Below are 15,629 nucleotides of genomic sequence, written 5' to 3'. Positions count from 1 at the left end.
ACAATAACCACATAAATTGCTGCCTGCGTATCCCATTTTAAAAAGTAAGGAATTTGTTGGTAAGATATGGTGAAGAATTTGATATTGAAACCATGCTGTTTAGAAATTTGTAGGTATTTAGTTGGAATCAAATTATATTTTTGTCTATCAGGTTCCAGTACTTTCTCAAATAGTGAAGGTCCAGGTTAGAATATTGATCTTCAGTAACCCATGCTTGTCGTAAGAGGCGACTAACGGGATGGGGTGGTCATCGGTTCCCAATTGCGCAGATCAATGCCCATGCCGTTGATCACTGAATTGTCTGGTCCAGACTCGATTATTTACAGACCGCCGCCATATAGCTGGAATATTGCTGAGTGCGGCGTAAAACTAAACTCAGTCACATTCTTTTGTATCCACGGTCGTTCATTTTTAAACGAATTTCCTAACGAATGTATAATTTTGTCTTTTCAGTGGCTGATACTGGTGTTTGATTCGGTGGCAGGTCAACAGTCGAATCATTGATTACAGACGAGGTACAAAATATGGTTCAGTAATGGTTTGTGGTTTATTTATTTCGAAAATTTGAATAAAATATGTCAGTTGTACAGTAAATGCAAGCACAGACCAGAACGATGCACTCCTTCACACAAGAGACACAGTGACTTCAATTGTTGTCACATGGATCCAGACCGACCATCGTCCGTGTTCCCTCTTAGGGCTCCTTTCACGATACAACTTTTACTGTGGTTAACCGTAACTCCCATTCTTTAACATTGCACTAAGGTTACCTTAGTGACTTACGATCAGCTTAGTGCGTTGTGAAAGGAGGCCCTGTTCAGCATGTTGACCACCTGGACGCTGGCTGTTTACTGGGGGTACTCGAAGGGGTATTCTGGGAAGGACTTGAAGCTGTAAAGAAAAAGACTGATGATAATCAGTTTGTGAGTGTATGAGACAGTGAGTGAGTCAGTGAGTGTGTGAGTTGGTGAGTGAATGTGTGCTTTTAGTGAGTGAATGAGACAGTGCATGCGTGAGTATATGAGACAGTGAATGTGTGAGTTAGTGAGTGTATGAGACAGTAAATGTGAGCGTTTGTGAGTGTATGAGACAGTACATGTGTGAGTTAGTGAGTGTATGAGACAGTGTGTGAGACAATGAATGAGTTTCAGACTGGCGGTATTTCAGCGGGAAATCATGAAAAGTTTTATGAATGTATAGTGTCACAAAATAAGCCAATAAAATTAAATGAAATGCGACATGGAAGCTTAATGTCACAAAGTTATTATACAACACCCGTGGAACACCCTTCAAGTGGAGAGGTAGACACCGCGTCGTAGAGATAGTATGTGTGGATGCTGGATAGCGATCAGAATATTTCAGACACGTGGAATGGTCTTACCCACGCATGTGTCAACATCGTCAATGGGAAATCATGCATTCGAACAAGACCTTTACTGACACACAAACAACATCATATGTACACCTGATACAGATCACAACATTTGTCATGGAAACTGCTTCATTAGGATGTCTTCGGATCACATACATTCCATGATATGGTTTTCGGGGTACAAGTGCAGTGTTTGGCTTTCTTTAATACACATCCTTCACAAACGAGCACAACGAACACTTACTTGTCCAGCCAGACGAGCCGCAAGTCTTTGTTCAGAGTGGCGATAGCTTTCATCTCATCAGCTGACAGTTCGAAGTCAAACAACTAGGTGGAGAAAGTGTCACGTCATCACATGTGATAAAAATATAACATCTTTACGACTATAGATGACAACAGAATGATGTAATATACAACAGGTGACATTAACATCGCGTATATAATGTTATTGTGGATGTTGCCATGGCAGCCAAAACATAAGATTCGTCGGTTGGTATCTGCCCATAAAAAGCCTTTATCAACGGAAAAACCTCACAAGTCTGTTGAGGAGAGTATTATAACGATAGTTCTCCACATCAGCATCTTGGCAAATGAATATCTCCATTTCGATGCCGAGAAAGACGTTTTGTTGGTTTTATGTGTTTGTTTGTGGTTTGACAAACAAAACATTGTTGCTATATGGCGGCAGCCTATACATAGTCGAGAATGGACCATTCAGTGATCAACATCTTGAGCATTGATGTATACAGTTGGGGTACGATGATATGTGTCAAGGCACTTGCATCCTTGCTCAGCTCAATTCCAGTTTATTTACAATATATACATGGTATTGTGTATGTTTTTAGTTTAACGCTGCACTTAAAAATATTCCAACTCTATGACGGCGGCCTGTACACTTTTTTGCCAACAAGCAAGTCACCGGGTGTAACCAACCAATCAACAATGTCGACTTTTACGACCGGAATATGCTAGGGAACAGTTAACCTTGTATCATAGCAGGATCTTTCCATATGTTCCTGAATCCAGCATCTTGTGGGAGGTGCGTGAAGCTTGATTTAGGATGTATTGGCATATTGCCGTAACAACGTGGAGCGCTGGTATTACAATGTCTCGCCAATTCGGCAAGTCCTCAAATCCCCACATCTTTAGACTGCTGGCATAAAGTTCCGCGACACCTCGTATGTAATACTGGTTGCCAGCCATTAATTACAACCGTCTACCCCCACCCGCATTGTCTTTGTCACCGCATCTTTGTTGAAAGAAGCGATTTCCTCTCATCGATAACGTACGTTTCATCAATACGTTTACACTATTGTTGAAGTCGTGGAGTGGGGCGTGGTAGATCAGCTACCAAAGACATCAATGTCCATCGGCCTGGTGCTTATGTCCATCAGAGGTCAAGACGTTGTAATCGTGATATGTGAAACCGATCTGTGTACTAGTGTTACAGCGATACTGATATGTATGGTAGAGTTTAACCACAGACTACCCCACCGTGGTAGAGTCACACATAGTGGTAACTGGACGACTTATAGAAGCTGCTGACCTGACCTCTGACCCGGTACTAATTCTGTGTGTTCTCACCTCGATGTTCTCCCGGATTCTGTGCGCAGTGACACTTTTAGGAACGGTGGCGTATCCCCTCTGGAAGGCCCATCTCAGAGCCACCTGCGTGTTATTATAAAGTATCAACGACGTCCAATACCTCCTTAACATATGTAGTAACTTACTAATACTTCTACATGCTGATAACAAATATAGAACGAGAAGACTAAGGACGTGAAGCAGTCATACGGAAGTTGACGTGATCTTAGTTTCCTTCACATTGTTCCTGAAAATCAGACACTGGGCATCATAACAGTGGAATAAAAACGGCATCTTCGAAGCAAATAGAAGTCTAAAAGGAACTTACACTGGTGAGTGAGTGAGTTTAGTTTTACGCCGCACTCAGCAATATTCCATCTACATGGCGGCGGTCTGTAAATAATTGAGTCTGGACCAGACAATCCAGTGCTCAACAGCATGAGCATCGATCTACGCAATTGGGAAGCGATGACATGTGTCAACCAAGTCAGCGAACCTGGCCACCCGATCCCGTTAGTCGCCTCTTACGACAAGTATGGGTTACTGAAGATCAGTTCTAACCCGGATCTTCACGGGTTTACATTGGTGAACTTGGAGAAGATGTAATGAGAGATGTGATCACTCTCAACTGATTCCAGGAATAACACATGCATCAGACTTGAGGTATGTCTATCTTACTTCTCAATGCGCAAGGGTCAGTCAATTTATTTCTATGAATGAATAGTTTTATGACTAGAATCCCAAATGCCGTTATGTATGGTTACCCTTTTCGACATACGGTGACCGGAACTCCTCGTAATGTCAAGTATTGGCCCCCATGTAACCCTTACAGCAAGTTGGTCTCATACCTGTGCTGGAGTCTTCCCGTATTTCCGGGCAGTATCCTTGAGAACTTTCTCCTCCATCAGATTGGGCGTCGGCTTCCCGGCACTGTTGGAGAGTTAAACAGTCTTTGTATTAAACAATATTTCACTAACTCCAAATAATACCCAGCACTCACATGCATAACAAAGGTTTCTTAATAGATTCAGATCAGTTCAGATACTTTGGTTCTAAAGCTACTACTTCATCACTGCATCTTATACACATCTTATACTCCCCTACTTTGCCTTATATTCACGACTTCGTAACGCCCCTATTTACCTTATATTCACGACTTCGTAACTCCTACACTTTATCATAAATTCAAGCCTTCGTAACTCGCACACTTTATCTTATATATACGACTTCGTAAAACCTACACTTTATCTTATATATCCGATTTCGTAATCCCCACACTTTATCTTATACACATGATTTCATAACCCCCGAACTTTATCTTATACACATGATTTCGTAATCCCCACACTTCAACTTGTACACATGATTTCGTAATCGCCCACACTTTATCTTATACACATGATTTCATAATCCCAGAACTTTATCTTATACACATGATTTCATAATCCCCGCACTTTATCTTATACACATGATTTCACAATCCCCGAACCTTATCTTATACACATTATTTCATAATCCCAGAACTTTATCTTAAACACATGATTTCATAATCCCAGAACTTTATCTTATACACATGATTTCACAATCCCCGAACCTTATCTTATACACATTATTTCATAATCCCAGAACTTTATCTTATACACATGATTTCGTAATCCCCGCACTTTATCTTATACACATGATTTCATAATCCCCGCACTTTATCTTATACACATGATTTCACAATCCCCGAACCTTATCTTATACACATTATTTCATAATCCCAGAACTTTATCTTATACACATGATTTCGTAATCCCAGCACTTTATCTTATACACATGATTTCATAATTCCCGCACTTTATCTTATACACATGATTTCACAATCCCCGAACCTTATCTTATACACATTATTTCACAATCCCCGACACTTTATCTTATACACATGATTTCATAATCCCCGAACTTTATCTTATACACATGATTTCATAATCCCCGAATTTTATCTTATACACGTGATGTCGTAACCCCCACACTTTATCTTATACACATGATTTTGTAACCCCCACACTTTATCTTATACACATGATTTCGTAACCCCCACACTTTACCTTATACACATGATTTCGTAACCCCCACACTTTACCTTATACACATGATTTCGTAACCCCCACACTTTATCTTATACACATGATTTCGTAACCCCCACACTTTACCTTATACACTTGATTTCGTAACCCCACACTTTACCTTAAACACATGATTTCGTAACCCCCACACTTTACCTTATACACATGATTTCGTAACCCCCACACTTTACCTTATACACATGATTTCGTAACCCCCACACGTTATCTTATACATGTACACATGGTTTCGTAACCCCCACACTTTATCTTATACCATGATTTCACAATCCCCGAACTTGATCTTATACACATGATTTCGTAACCCCCACACTTTATCTTATACACATGATTTCGTAACCCCCACACTTTATCTTATACACATGATTTCGTAATCCCCACACTTTATCTTATACATGTACACATGATTTCGTAACCCCACACTTTATCTTATACACATGATTTCGTAACCCCACACTATATCTTATACACATGATTTCGTAACCCCAACACTTTATCTTATACACATGATTTCGTAACCCCCACACTTTATCTTATACATGTACACATGATTTCGTAACCCCCACACTTTATCTTATACATGTACACATGATTTCGTAACCCCCACACTTTATCTTATACACATGATTTCGTAATCCCCACACTTTATCTTATACATGTACACATGATTTCGTAACCCCCACACTTTATCTTATACATGTACACATGATTTCGTAACCCCCACACTTTATCTTATACACGTGATTTCGTAACCCCCACACTTTATCTTATACACATGATTTCGTAATCAGCCGCACCTTACGTAGACGTAAGATCATTTCAAAGTGTGGGAACTTATTTGGTCCATAGATACAATGGCTATGTAGACTAATCGCATTATTAGGTGTCCTTGACTATGCATTTAAATAGCAAAATATATAAATTTAAGGGAAAAGATTCATTTGGATCACCATATTACTGTCGATCATTAAAGTTTTTTTGTTTTTTACATCGTTGACGCAGATTGGAAGTCCTTTTAGTCTTTATATTTCATTGCTGGTAAATACATCTCAGAGGACGGTACTTCCATTACGAACTGACCCAAGCGAGCGACCTCTGATGTCCTCAATGTTGTTTTGGTGACGTTTTAGGAGAATGTACTTTGATGTCTTTTTTAGGAAATGTTAGGAATCTTAGCTGAATATCTAAAACTATATCTACTGACTATTCCTGTCCTCCTTTAGCGAGTGGGGGAGAACGCCGTGACGGTGATGTCGTGTTCCAGACAGAAGTTGACGAGGTAGTTGTTGTCCATGTAAGGGCTGATCTCAATCTGGAGAAGACACGACACTAAACATTCTAGAACCAGGCAACAGTTAGGTACCAGGGACATGTCCTACCTTATAACGTTATGACGGAAAGTAATAAATTATGTTCCTGAAATTGATGAAAACTACAAATATGTTTGTGTGTACAAATATATACACACAGAGACGGTGATCACAAGCCCCATGCTTTACACTGACTAACCACGGTCCTGGCGGTTCGATCGTGTGGTGGAGCGAGGCCACGGGACACATAATTGACACAAAAAAACTGCGGAGGAATTTAGCAACAACATGCACAAATATCACGAGACATACAGACAGACAGACAGACAGGCGCATTCCTCTGTTATCGGGGCCACGAATGGTCTTCGGCCGCAATTTAAAATGGCATGATCTAAATGAATGTGACGTACATTTAATGAAATGCTTACACATTTGCCCGGGACAAAAGACTTTATACACACACTTCCAAAACAATGTAATATTATTCTTTAACTTACAAACTTTTAGAAGTTATTCCCAGATGGGCTTATCTGATAATATTTGCGTAAATAATGTTTATATCATTGTTACAAGTACAACATATTCTCTAAGTGCGTGCTGCACGGCTTGTCCTATGACGACTCTGCATCACGCACCTGCAAGTTGGCCGGCTTATACTTGAGACTGTCTGCAGACAGTAGACGTTTCAGCTGTGTGATGTTGAAGTTGGAGACGCCAATGGCCTTCACGAGACCCTTGTCCACAAGACGTTCCATGGCCTGGTGTTTACATGTATAATTATACAGCGAATAAAACAAGGATTGGCGAGTCAACGCGCTTGGCAGAGGTACAACTGTCTAGAACCTGCCCACACAACAACACAAAACCTGAGTAAATATGCACAATCGGTATATGATACACATAATAATTTGTGACTGTCGTCAGTATTTATAACCTTTTCTAGCTATCACAGATAATCGCATTCACTAATTGAACTGACGATAAAGATGTTGTTGTGAACTTCAATGGCCCTGTCTCTACAGAATTACAGTATTTACTTTGACCGAAGTATCGATGATAAATGTATATAACAGCTAACCAGTTGGCACGCACGTGACTTGACCAACGTGGAATATAAACATAGCCGTAAATACAGATAAATGTCACCTTGGATCTGTCAGCTTAACGCTATCTAGTCAGCACAATAAGAGATACTGGTCATAGATTATGACCGATCCTGGTTATCAATTGTAACCTTGGCGTGTTTAAGATAGTGGTGCATGGTCTGCTATATTCTGTATTATTTACAATTTCCAATCGCAAACATATGTGTAAAACTGTGTTTATTTTCCCCATGTTAATACAGAGCTTCCACACAAGGCATGCTCTGCCTGCGTGTATGTGTATGATTGTGTCTGTATGTCTACATATGCATGTGTGTGTTTGCTTGAGTGTGTCTCTGAATGCGTGTGTGTGTATGATTGTGTCTGTATGTCTACATATGCATGTGTGTGTTTGCTTGAGTGTGTATCTAAATGCGTGTATGTGTATGATTGTGTCTGTATGTCTACATATGCATGTGTGTGTTTGCTAGAGTGTGTATCTGAATGCGTGCATGTGTATGATTGTGTCTGTATGTCTACATATGCATGTGTGTGTTTGCTTGAGTGTGTATCTGAATGCGTGTGTGTGTATGATTGTGTCTGTATGTCTACATATGCATGTGTGTGTTTGCTAGAGTGTGTATCTAAATGCGTGTATGTGTATGATTGTGTGTGTATGTCTACATATGCATGTGTGTGTTTGCTAGAGTGTGTATCTGAATGCGTGTATGTGTATGATTGTGTCTGTATGTCTACATATGCATGTGTGTGTTTGCTAGAGTGTGTATCTGAATGCGTGTATGTGTATGATTGTGTCTGTATGTCTACATATGCATGTGTGTTTGCTAGAGTGTGTATCTGAATGCGTGTATGTGTATAATTGTGTCTGTATGTCTACATATGCATGTGTGTGTTTGCTAGAGTGTGTATCTGAATGCGTGTATGTGTATGATTGTGTCTGTATGTCTACATATGCATGTGTGTTTGCTAGAGTGTGTATCTGAATGCGTGTATGTGTATGATTGTGTCTGTATGTCTACATATCCATGTGTGTGTTTGCTAGAGTGTGTATCTGAATGCGTGTATGTGTATGATTGTGTCTGTATGTCTACATATGCATGTGTGTGTTTGCTAGAGTGTGTATCTAAATGGGTGTATGTGTATGATTGTGTCTGTATGTCTACATATGCATGTGTGTGTTTGCTAGAGTGTGTATCTGAATGCCTGTATGTGTATGATTGTGTCTGTATGTCTACATATGCATGTGTGTGTTTGCTTGAGTGTGTCTCTGAATGCGTGTATGTGTATGATTGTGTCTGTATGTCTACATATGCATGTGTGTGTTTGCTTGAGTGTGTATCTAAATGCGTGTATGTGTATGATTGTGTGTGTATGTCTACATATGCATGTGTGTGTTTGCTAGAGTGTGTATCTGAATGCGTGCATGTGTATGATTGTGTCTGTATGTCTACATATGCATGTGTGTGTTTGCTTGAGTGTGTATCTGAATGCGTGCATGTGTATGATTGTGTCTGTATGTCTACATATGCATGTGTGTGTTTGCTTGAGTGTGTATCTAAATGCGTGTATGTGTATGATTGTGTCTGTATGTCTACATATGCATGTGTGTGTTTGCTAGAGTGTGTCTCTGCCTGCGTGTATGTGTATAATTGTGTCTGTATGTCTACATATGCATGTGTGTGTTTGCTTGAGTGTGTATCTAAATGCGTGTATGTGTATGATTGTGTCTGTATGTCTACATACGCATGTGTGTGTTTGCTTGAGTGTATCTAAATGCGTGTATGTGTATGATTGTGTCTGTATGTCTACATATGCATGTGTGTGTTTGCTTGAGTGTGTATCTGAATGCGTGTATCTAAACTGACGTACAAAACAAAGTACACAGTCTTTGTGGCAGCCCGGACACAATGTTTGTGGCTTATAAGTCACGTAATGGAAGTGTTAATACATGTTCACAGAACTCTTGGATATGTCCAGCGTACGAGACACATATGGCGTATTGTTCGCTCTGCACAGAGTACGAGATACGTACAGCGTAATGTATGCTGTGTACAGAGTACGGGGCACGCACAGCGTAATGTTCGCTATGTACAGAGTACGGGGCACGCACAGCGTAATGTTCGCTACGTACAAAGTACGAGGCACGCTCAACGTAATGTTCGCTATGTACAGAGTACGAGGCACGTACAGCACAATGTTCGCTACGTACAGAGTACGGAGCAGGTACAGCGTAATGTTCGCTCTGCACAGAGTACGAGATACGTACGGCGTAATGTTCGCTATGTACAGAGTACGAGGCACGTACAGCGTAATTGTCACTATGTACAGAGTATGAGGCACATACAGCGCAATGTTCGCTACGTACAAAGTACGAGGCACGCTCAACGTAATGTTCGCTATGTACAGAGTACGAGGCACGTACAGCACAATGCTCGCTACGTACAGAGTACGGAGCAGGTACAGCGTAATGTTCGCTATGTACAGAGTTCGAGGCACGTACAACGTAATGTTCGCTCTGTAAAGAGTTCTAGGCACGTACAGCGTAATACAGCGTAAAGTGCTCTCACGTACAGCGTAAAGTGCTCTCAGTACAGATTACAAGGCACGCTCAGCGTAATTGTCACTATGTACAGAGTATTAGGCAATGAAGGTATCCCGACCAAAATAATGGGATACCTAGTTGATTGTGACATCTAAATATAATCATTGTTTTACTGTATTTATATCTTCGACTTGTATGATATGAATCACCATGTTGGAAGAAAGGACTCACTCGCCAAGTATCAACGAAGTCCACGTCGGCAGGTTTGAAGTCTGTCCCCATGATCCACGTATTGCGATCTGCTGGTTCCTGTCAGATTGAGGCGATACAAAACACGAGTCTTACAGTTTTAGCTGGTATACACTACTACGTTTACGCATTGGCAATAAGTACATGAAAGTTTAATTGTGATTCAGCCCCTTCAATGTAGGACAGTATACTTCACCGTGTTACCTCGTGTATTGCCCATCATGATCATTTTTACGACATACCAGAAAAATCGGGTATAATTTAGTCCGCAAAATATTCATGACTGTTATATTTACTGTTAATGCGTTTTTATGTGAAAGCGTATCTGCTGTCCAAAAATGACTAAAGAAATATAGATAATAAAAAAAATCAATACTGTTTCATCTGACCTCCGCATATGCCGACCAATCAAAGACAACGTTTAAATTACCTGCCACGCCATTGGCCAGTGCATGAGATATAGGTCGACATAGTCCACTTTCAGGTCCTTGAGAGACTCTCTGAGGCCGACCTCGACACTGTCCGGGGCATGGAAGATACTCCATAACTGACAGGAGAATAATAATGAAAATATGAAGAAGAACAGATTGAGAGAGGAAGAAATTGTGTTCAATGATGGCGGTAGTTGTGTCGAGTGTACCCAACATTTCTGGATTAGAGGGTACAGCATTTAGGTCATATGTCTATTTGACTAAAAGGCATATGAGTCACTAACTTCAGAATTTGAAACACAAGAAAATATTATTATGCTTCGATTAATGTATGATACATTTTGGGGAAACTTACAGAACGAGATATTTTTCGTGACGGCGACGGCGACGACTTCATTACCGGTTCAACGTGAAGATCCACGTTAGAATGAATCTTCAGTAACCCATGCTTGTCGTAAGGGGCGACTAACGGTATCGGGTGGTCAGGCTCGCTGACTTGGTTGACACATGTCATCGTATCCCAGTTGCGTAGATCCATGCTCATGCGTAAATATATTTTGCTTTTGTTAGCTTAAATCGGCGCGTAAGACGCTAAACGTTTCCCTCCCACCAGGTACCCATTCACTGGAAACTAAAACCCAGCTTGCCACATGCGGTCACCTATCTTGATTATTACTGAATGTTCCCGTGTGTTCTTAGATTACCTTACCTTTGCATGTGTTTGTGACAAATACCACTGCTGAGGCAGGATACGCTCCACTTTCCAACACCTCGTATCGTCACTATTTGACAGTGATTCATAAACACATGCTCAAGATAGAGTGGGTATCGCACGATCAAGTGACTTTCCAGTAGATATGTCTTAATTAAACAGTTTTACCTCTTCTATTAGCCTTGACAGTTGTGGCAACATGCCACCAAGATTACAGCACTATTTCTGCATTATCGAGAATGTTTGAGTCGTAATCTCCAAATGACGTCTTTGCATTTTAACTATATTGTGATTTCTCTAATGCCATGTAATTCTGAATAAGAACAAACGCATGGCTCTTTGAATGAAGAAATGAACGCAAAGAATTAGCACGATAAGCGGTCGGCACAAGTTGGATCTAGTGGTTAGAATACACAACAAAAGAAGTTAAAAAACACTTAATATTTTCCCAAAGACTACAGTGAAACTGTGAAGCATGGCCGGTTGGTATTGTAACACGCAGGAGAACAATTGCATGTGTTCTGGATCTTATCTTGAGAAATATCAGTCACAGGGGAGAATCAAGATCATACAAGGGTATTACCTTTGATGTTATAAAGAGGTCTTCCCTCTTCACTATACCGCTGTTGACGACCTCCGTGATGGCATCCCCTACCTCGCCTTCCGACCGGTAAACCCAGGCGGTGTCAATCAGGCGGTACCCACAACTGATGGCAGACTTCACTGCCTCGTACACCTCGCCTTGCTGGAAACGCACACAATACGTACTTTATAAAAAGCATTGTCATGAGACACAAGCTGGGCGCTGACAATCAACAACTCAAAACCCTCGAATCCGGAGTTCTAACCAAACAATTCATAGTCTCGACGGTTTGTAAACACAATCATAGGACATGCATAATCGTTTAGATACCTTATAGAATCCGATGTTGTAAAGATGAAAAATGATGTATAATACGATTTGAAGGGGTTGAGGAGGGAAGGGGGGTATTTCCATCTGAAATTAATACAGGACTTTCAATGACTTTCCGAGTTTTGTTAAAAACCAAAGACGGTTTGTAAACGGTTGATTTGTTTGATACACAGATAAACTCTAACACATATGCATAAAGCAAAATGTAAATGTGATCTTTGATTTATTCACATACAGAGTGTCATTGAATGTCCTTGTTGCCACGGTAACGCCCCCTCAAATCATATTATTTGACACTTTTCATTTGGGCACCATCTGGTTTAATAAAATAGTGACTGAGCTCTGAACCGATGTAGCTGGTGTCATTTGTGTTGACATACCAACAATATATGAAGAAATTTTCAACGCACATACATTCTCAAAAATGATGAAATCACTATTCATAGTGCAGATATTACTCCTATATATGCAGCTTTCTGGTGCTCTGAAAAATAACATGGTTACCATGGAAACATCCCGAAAAAATGACGCGTTTCCTCGCAACACTGGTTTGGGAAAGCTAAAGATCCCCTGACCCCCTAATTCAGCTTCACTTGACAATATCTTAAAGTAACTTAAAATATATTTAACTGTTTCTTGCATTTAACACCAGTGCATATTTAAAAGGTTTCCAGCCGATTTCCGGTAGGCTTTCTTCTGGTGTCTTTTTAGAGGGTTTACGACAATGAGCGTTATGGAACGCAGATTCGACATTTAAAAACGACAGTGTACGTACACTTTAGTATATTCTATTTTCAATATATTTTCATAAATTTAATTGACACAAAGTGTCATGATGCACAGATCTCACGGGAATGAATCACTGTCGTGTATACCGTAAATGTCCCTTACCTTCTCGAAAAACTTAGCTAAAATCCTACTTAGTATTTCGTACTTACTTTAAACTTATTGAATGTCCCAAGCCCCAGCACCGGCATGTGTTGTCCAGTGCTAAGAGTGATGGTCGGCACTGACCCTGCCATTTCTCACTGACTACGTTCAGAAAGGGGCGTGGCAACAAGGATAGCAGTGGTATCACTGACAGTAACACAACGTCGTCACTCGCTATATCATTCGTCACCACTCGCCCCTTTCAGTAACCTCGCTATTCGGCTTGTCTCGGTTATCCTGGAAACTAGGCCGTGTCTCCACATTTATCAAGACCATGTTGCATGAGAGCGCATAACATTCACAACTGCCCCAGTTAGCGTACCACTCTGCCACATAATCCCTGGGTACTCAACTAGTTCACAAATTGTCAAGTACACAACTCAACATTTTCATCATTTATCTAGTCTTTTGACACAGTTTGTACTTTCAGCCATCAATAAACTGATTTAGGGACTGGTCCTTATTAAAGGGCATGGTGGCCAGGTAAATCAGAGGAAAACATAAAAAACCAAAAATAATATGACAATCTCTTGAGTCTGGTCCATAATGCATAACATAATGCACATATTTAGGAGGTTTACGAAAAATCGGCCTTTTCACGATAAAATATAAAATTGCTATGAATTCTGTCTTTTTGGGGAGAGTCAAGAAAAATGTTCAAGGAAGGGCCACTCAATATCTGACAAGCAGAGGGTCATTCTCTTCAGTACATTTGTGCACACCATTATAAACATTTCACTTCTCAGCTAAACAAACATGTGTATAGGAAAACAAAACAACAATATATATATTTCATCTGCATTTATTTGTTTTGGAACAAGTTGACATGATCAAGAAATGGCAATCATTATGCAACAGTGTGTGTTTGCACTGTGTAAACAATGAAGCAATAAGAAGAGAAAACATGAAATCTGATAACAATAATAACTTGTGTCATCACGGATCATTCATAAGTGTTATCAAATAACAGAGACAATGAACAAGTTTGATTTGTAACAAATATTCCATTTTTCAATGTTCCAGCATGCATCACAGTATTCGTCATTTATTCTGATTAATAATTTGTTCAATATCACTCGTCACAGAAAGTGAAATCTGGTCTCTTTCTGGTAAGCTGTGACTAGCACAAAATCAGGCATGTGATTCAGTTTGACAGAACTAGCATATCTCACCAACATCTACCTTTTTTGTAAGAAGGGGTCAGATATCTACCTGTAAGTCGGTAGCACCTTTCGCATAGAGGTCCTCATCTCAGGCTTATCATATACAAACATCAGCAAATATTAATAATCATATATTAAAATGTATGTTGGGAGACCGGCGAAATTAATTTTACTCTACATATCTCTTATATGTCAGCTTCATGTAGAGGAAAAGGCTTGATGCACATATTTGACTTTGTGCCACCCTCAAGCAGAGGTATTGGTGAGTGAGTGAGTGAATTCCAGCAATATCACTGTGGGGGAAACAAGAACACAGGTATTGAGTTAAAACTCTTATCATAATCAATTCTTATGTTTCAGCCCATGACAAGAGCGGCTTTGCACACCAAAGGGACACAACTCATACAATATTGGCCTTGATCTCTGTGCCACCTCTGCTATATTAAAAGCTGTGACAGTACTTGAGAGATATCGACCTGAGCAGTTGTGAAAGAGTAAGAAAGTCAAACTGACACAGGTCATGGAAGCCTTCATCTCCATGAAGCCTCCAAGCCTACCTGTATTAATGGTGTTATCACAATTAGTTGACTAGGTCTTCACAAACCCTGGATCAAGGACAGGTTCCTGCATAGCATATTGAGCAAAGTTACATCACAAAGTTGTCTGTGTGCTGGTAAAAGATGAATCTGCATAGCTTAAATACAGTTGTTTTTTGTTTGTTAAATAACATTATGCTGTGTGTTTATTGTTTATGCTGCACTCAGGGATTTCCTGCCTGGACCAGCCAATCCAGTGATCAAATAAGTCAGTGAGCTTGACCATCCAATCTGGTAAGTGGCCTCTAGTGACCAACATAGGTTGCAGGAGACCAATTCTAACCCATAGTTGTGACAAAGAAAGCACATCCAGTATTGTTCACCTTCATAAGGGTATTTTCACCCGTATTTGACAGTGAGTGAGTTGGGTTTATGACTGTTTTATATCACAGCTGGACAGCTTGATGTGAGAAGCCTCAGACAACTACCACAATTGCTGAAACTCACGACCAGGGTGTTGACAGAAATCTAAACAGGGTGACACGAAATTTGAACCCACAATCAGAGATTTCCGGCATGACCAAATGATGCAATACTGTGCAATGAGTGAGCTGAATGGGTCTCTTATGACCTATCTTAATTCCTAAATTCATATAAA

The 15,629-nt window shown here is 40.2% G+C and overlaps 1 protein-coding gene across 1 annotated transcript; it reads right to left on the bottom strand.

Moving 5' to 3' along the window:
* Positions 1-523: 523 nt before the first annotated feature.
* Positions 524-13,518, bottom strand: LOC124274276 (aldo-keto reductase family 1 member B1-like). The gene is made up of 10 exons (XM_046709617.1): positions 13,281-13,518; positions 12,013-12,174; positions 10,717-10,833; positions 10,269-10,346; positions 7,028-7,150; positions 6,303-6,394; positions 3,805-3,886; positions 2,957-3,040; positions 1,617-1,699; positions 524-891 (listed from the first exon to the last, which is right to left on the bottom strand). Exons 1-10 carry the CDS (start codon positions 13,362-13,364, stop codon positions 849-851), a joined length of 948 nt encoding a protein of 315 aa, XP_046565573.1. The 5' UTR covers positions 13,365-13,518; the 3' UTR covers positions 524-848.
* Between the last annotated feature and the right edge of the window lie 2,111 nt (positions 13,519-15,629).

Source organism: Haliotis rubra, unplaced genomic scaffold, assembly GCF_003918875.1.
Source record: "Haliotis rubra isolate DU_JTF1 unplaced genomic scaffold, ASM391887v1 Scf19, whole genome shotgun sequence".
In the NCBI taxonomy this organism is placed as follows: Eukaryota; Metazoa; Mollusca; class Gastropoda; order Lepetellida; family Haliotidae; genus Haliotis; species Haliotis rubra.
The sequence above is the reverse complement of the archived record's forward strand: the minus strand, read 5'-3'. Positions and strand labels throughout refer to the sequence as shown.

What these genes read in the sequence shown, in the direction of transcription:
- LOC124274276 (XM_046709617.1), bottom strand. Translation starts at nt 13,364, where the DNA reads ATGGCAGGGTCAGTGCCGACCATCACTCTTAGCACTGGACAACACATG. An exon ending in ACCTCTTTATAACATCAAAG is followed by an intron (nt 10,834 to 12,012) that starts GTAATACCCTTG and finishes TTCTCCTGTCAG; the next exon opens with TTATGGAGTATCTTCCATGC. An exon ending in ATAAGCCGGCCAACTTGCAG is followed by an intron (nt 6,395 to 7,027) that starts GTGCGTGATGCA and finishes TGTCTTCTCCAG; the next exon opens with ATTGAGATCAGCCCTTACAT.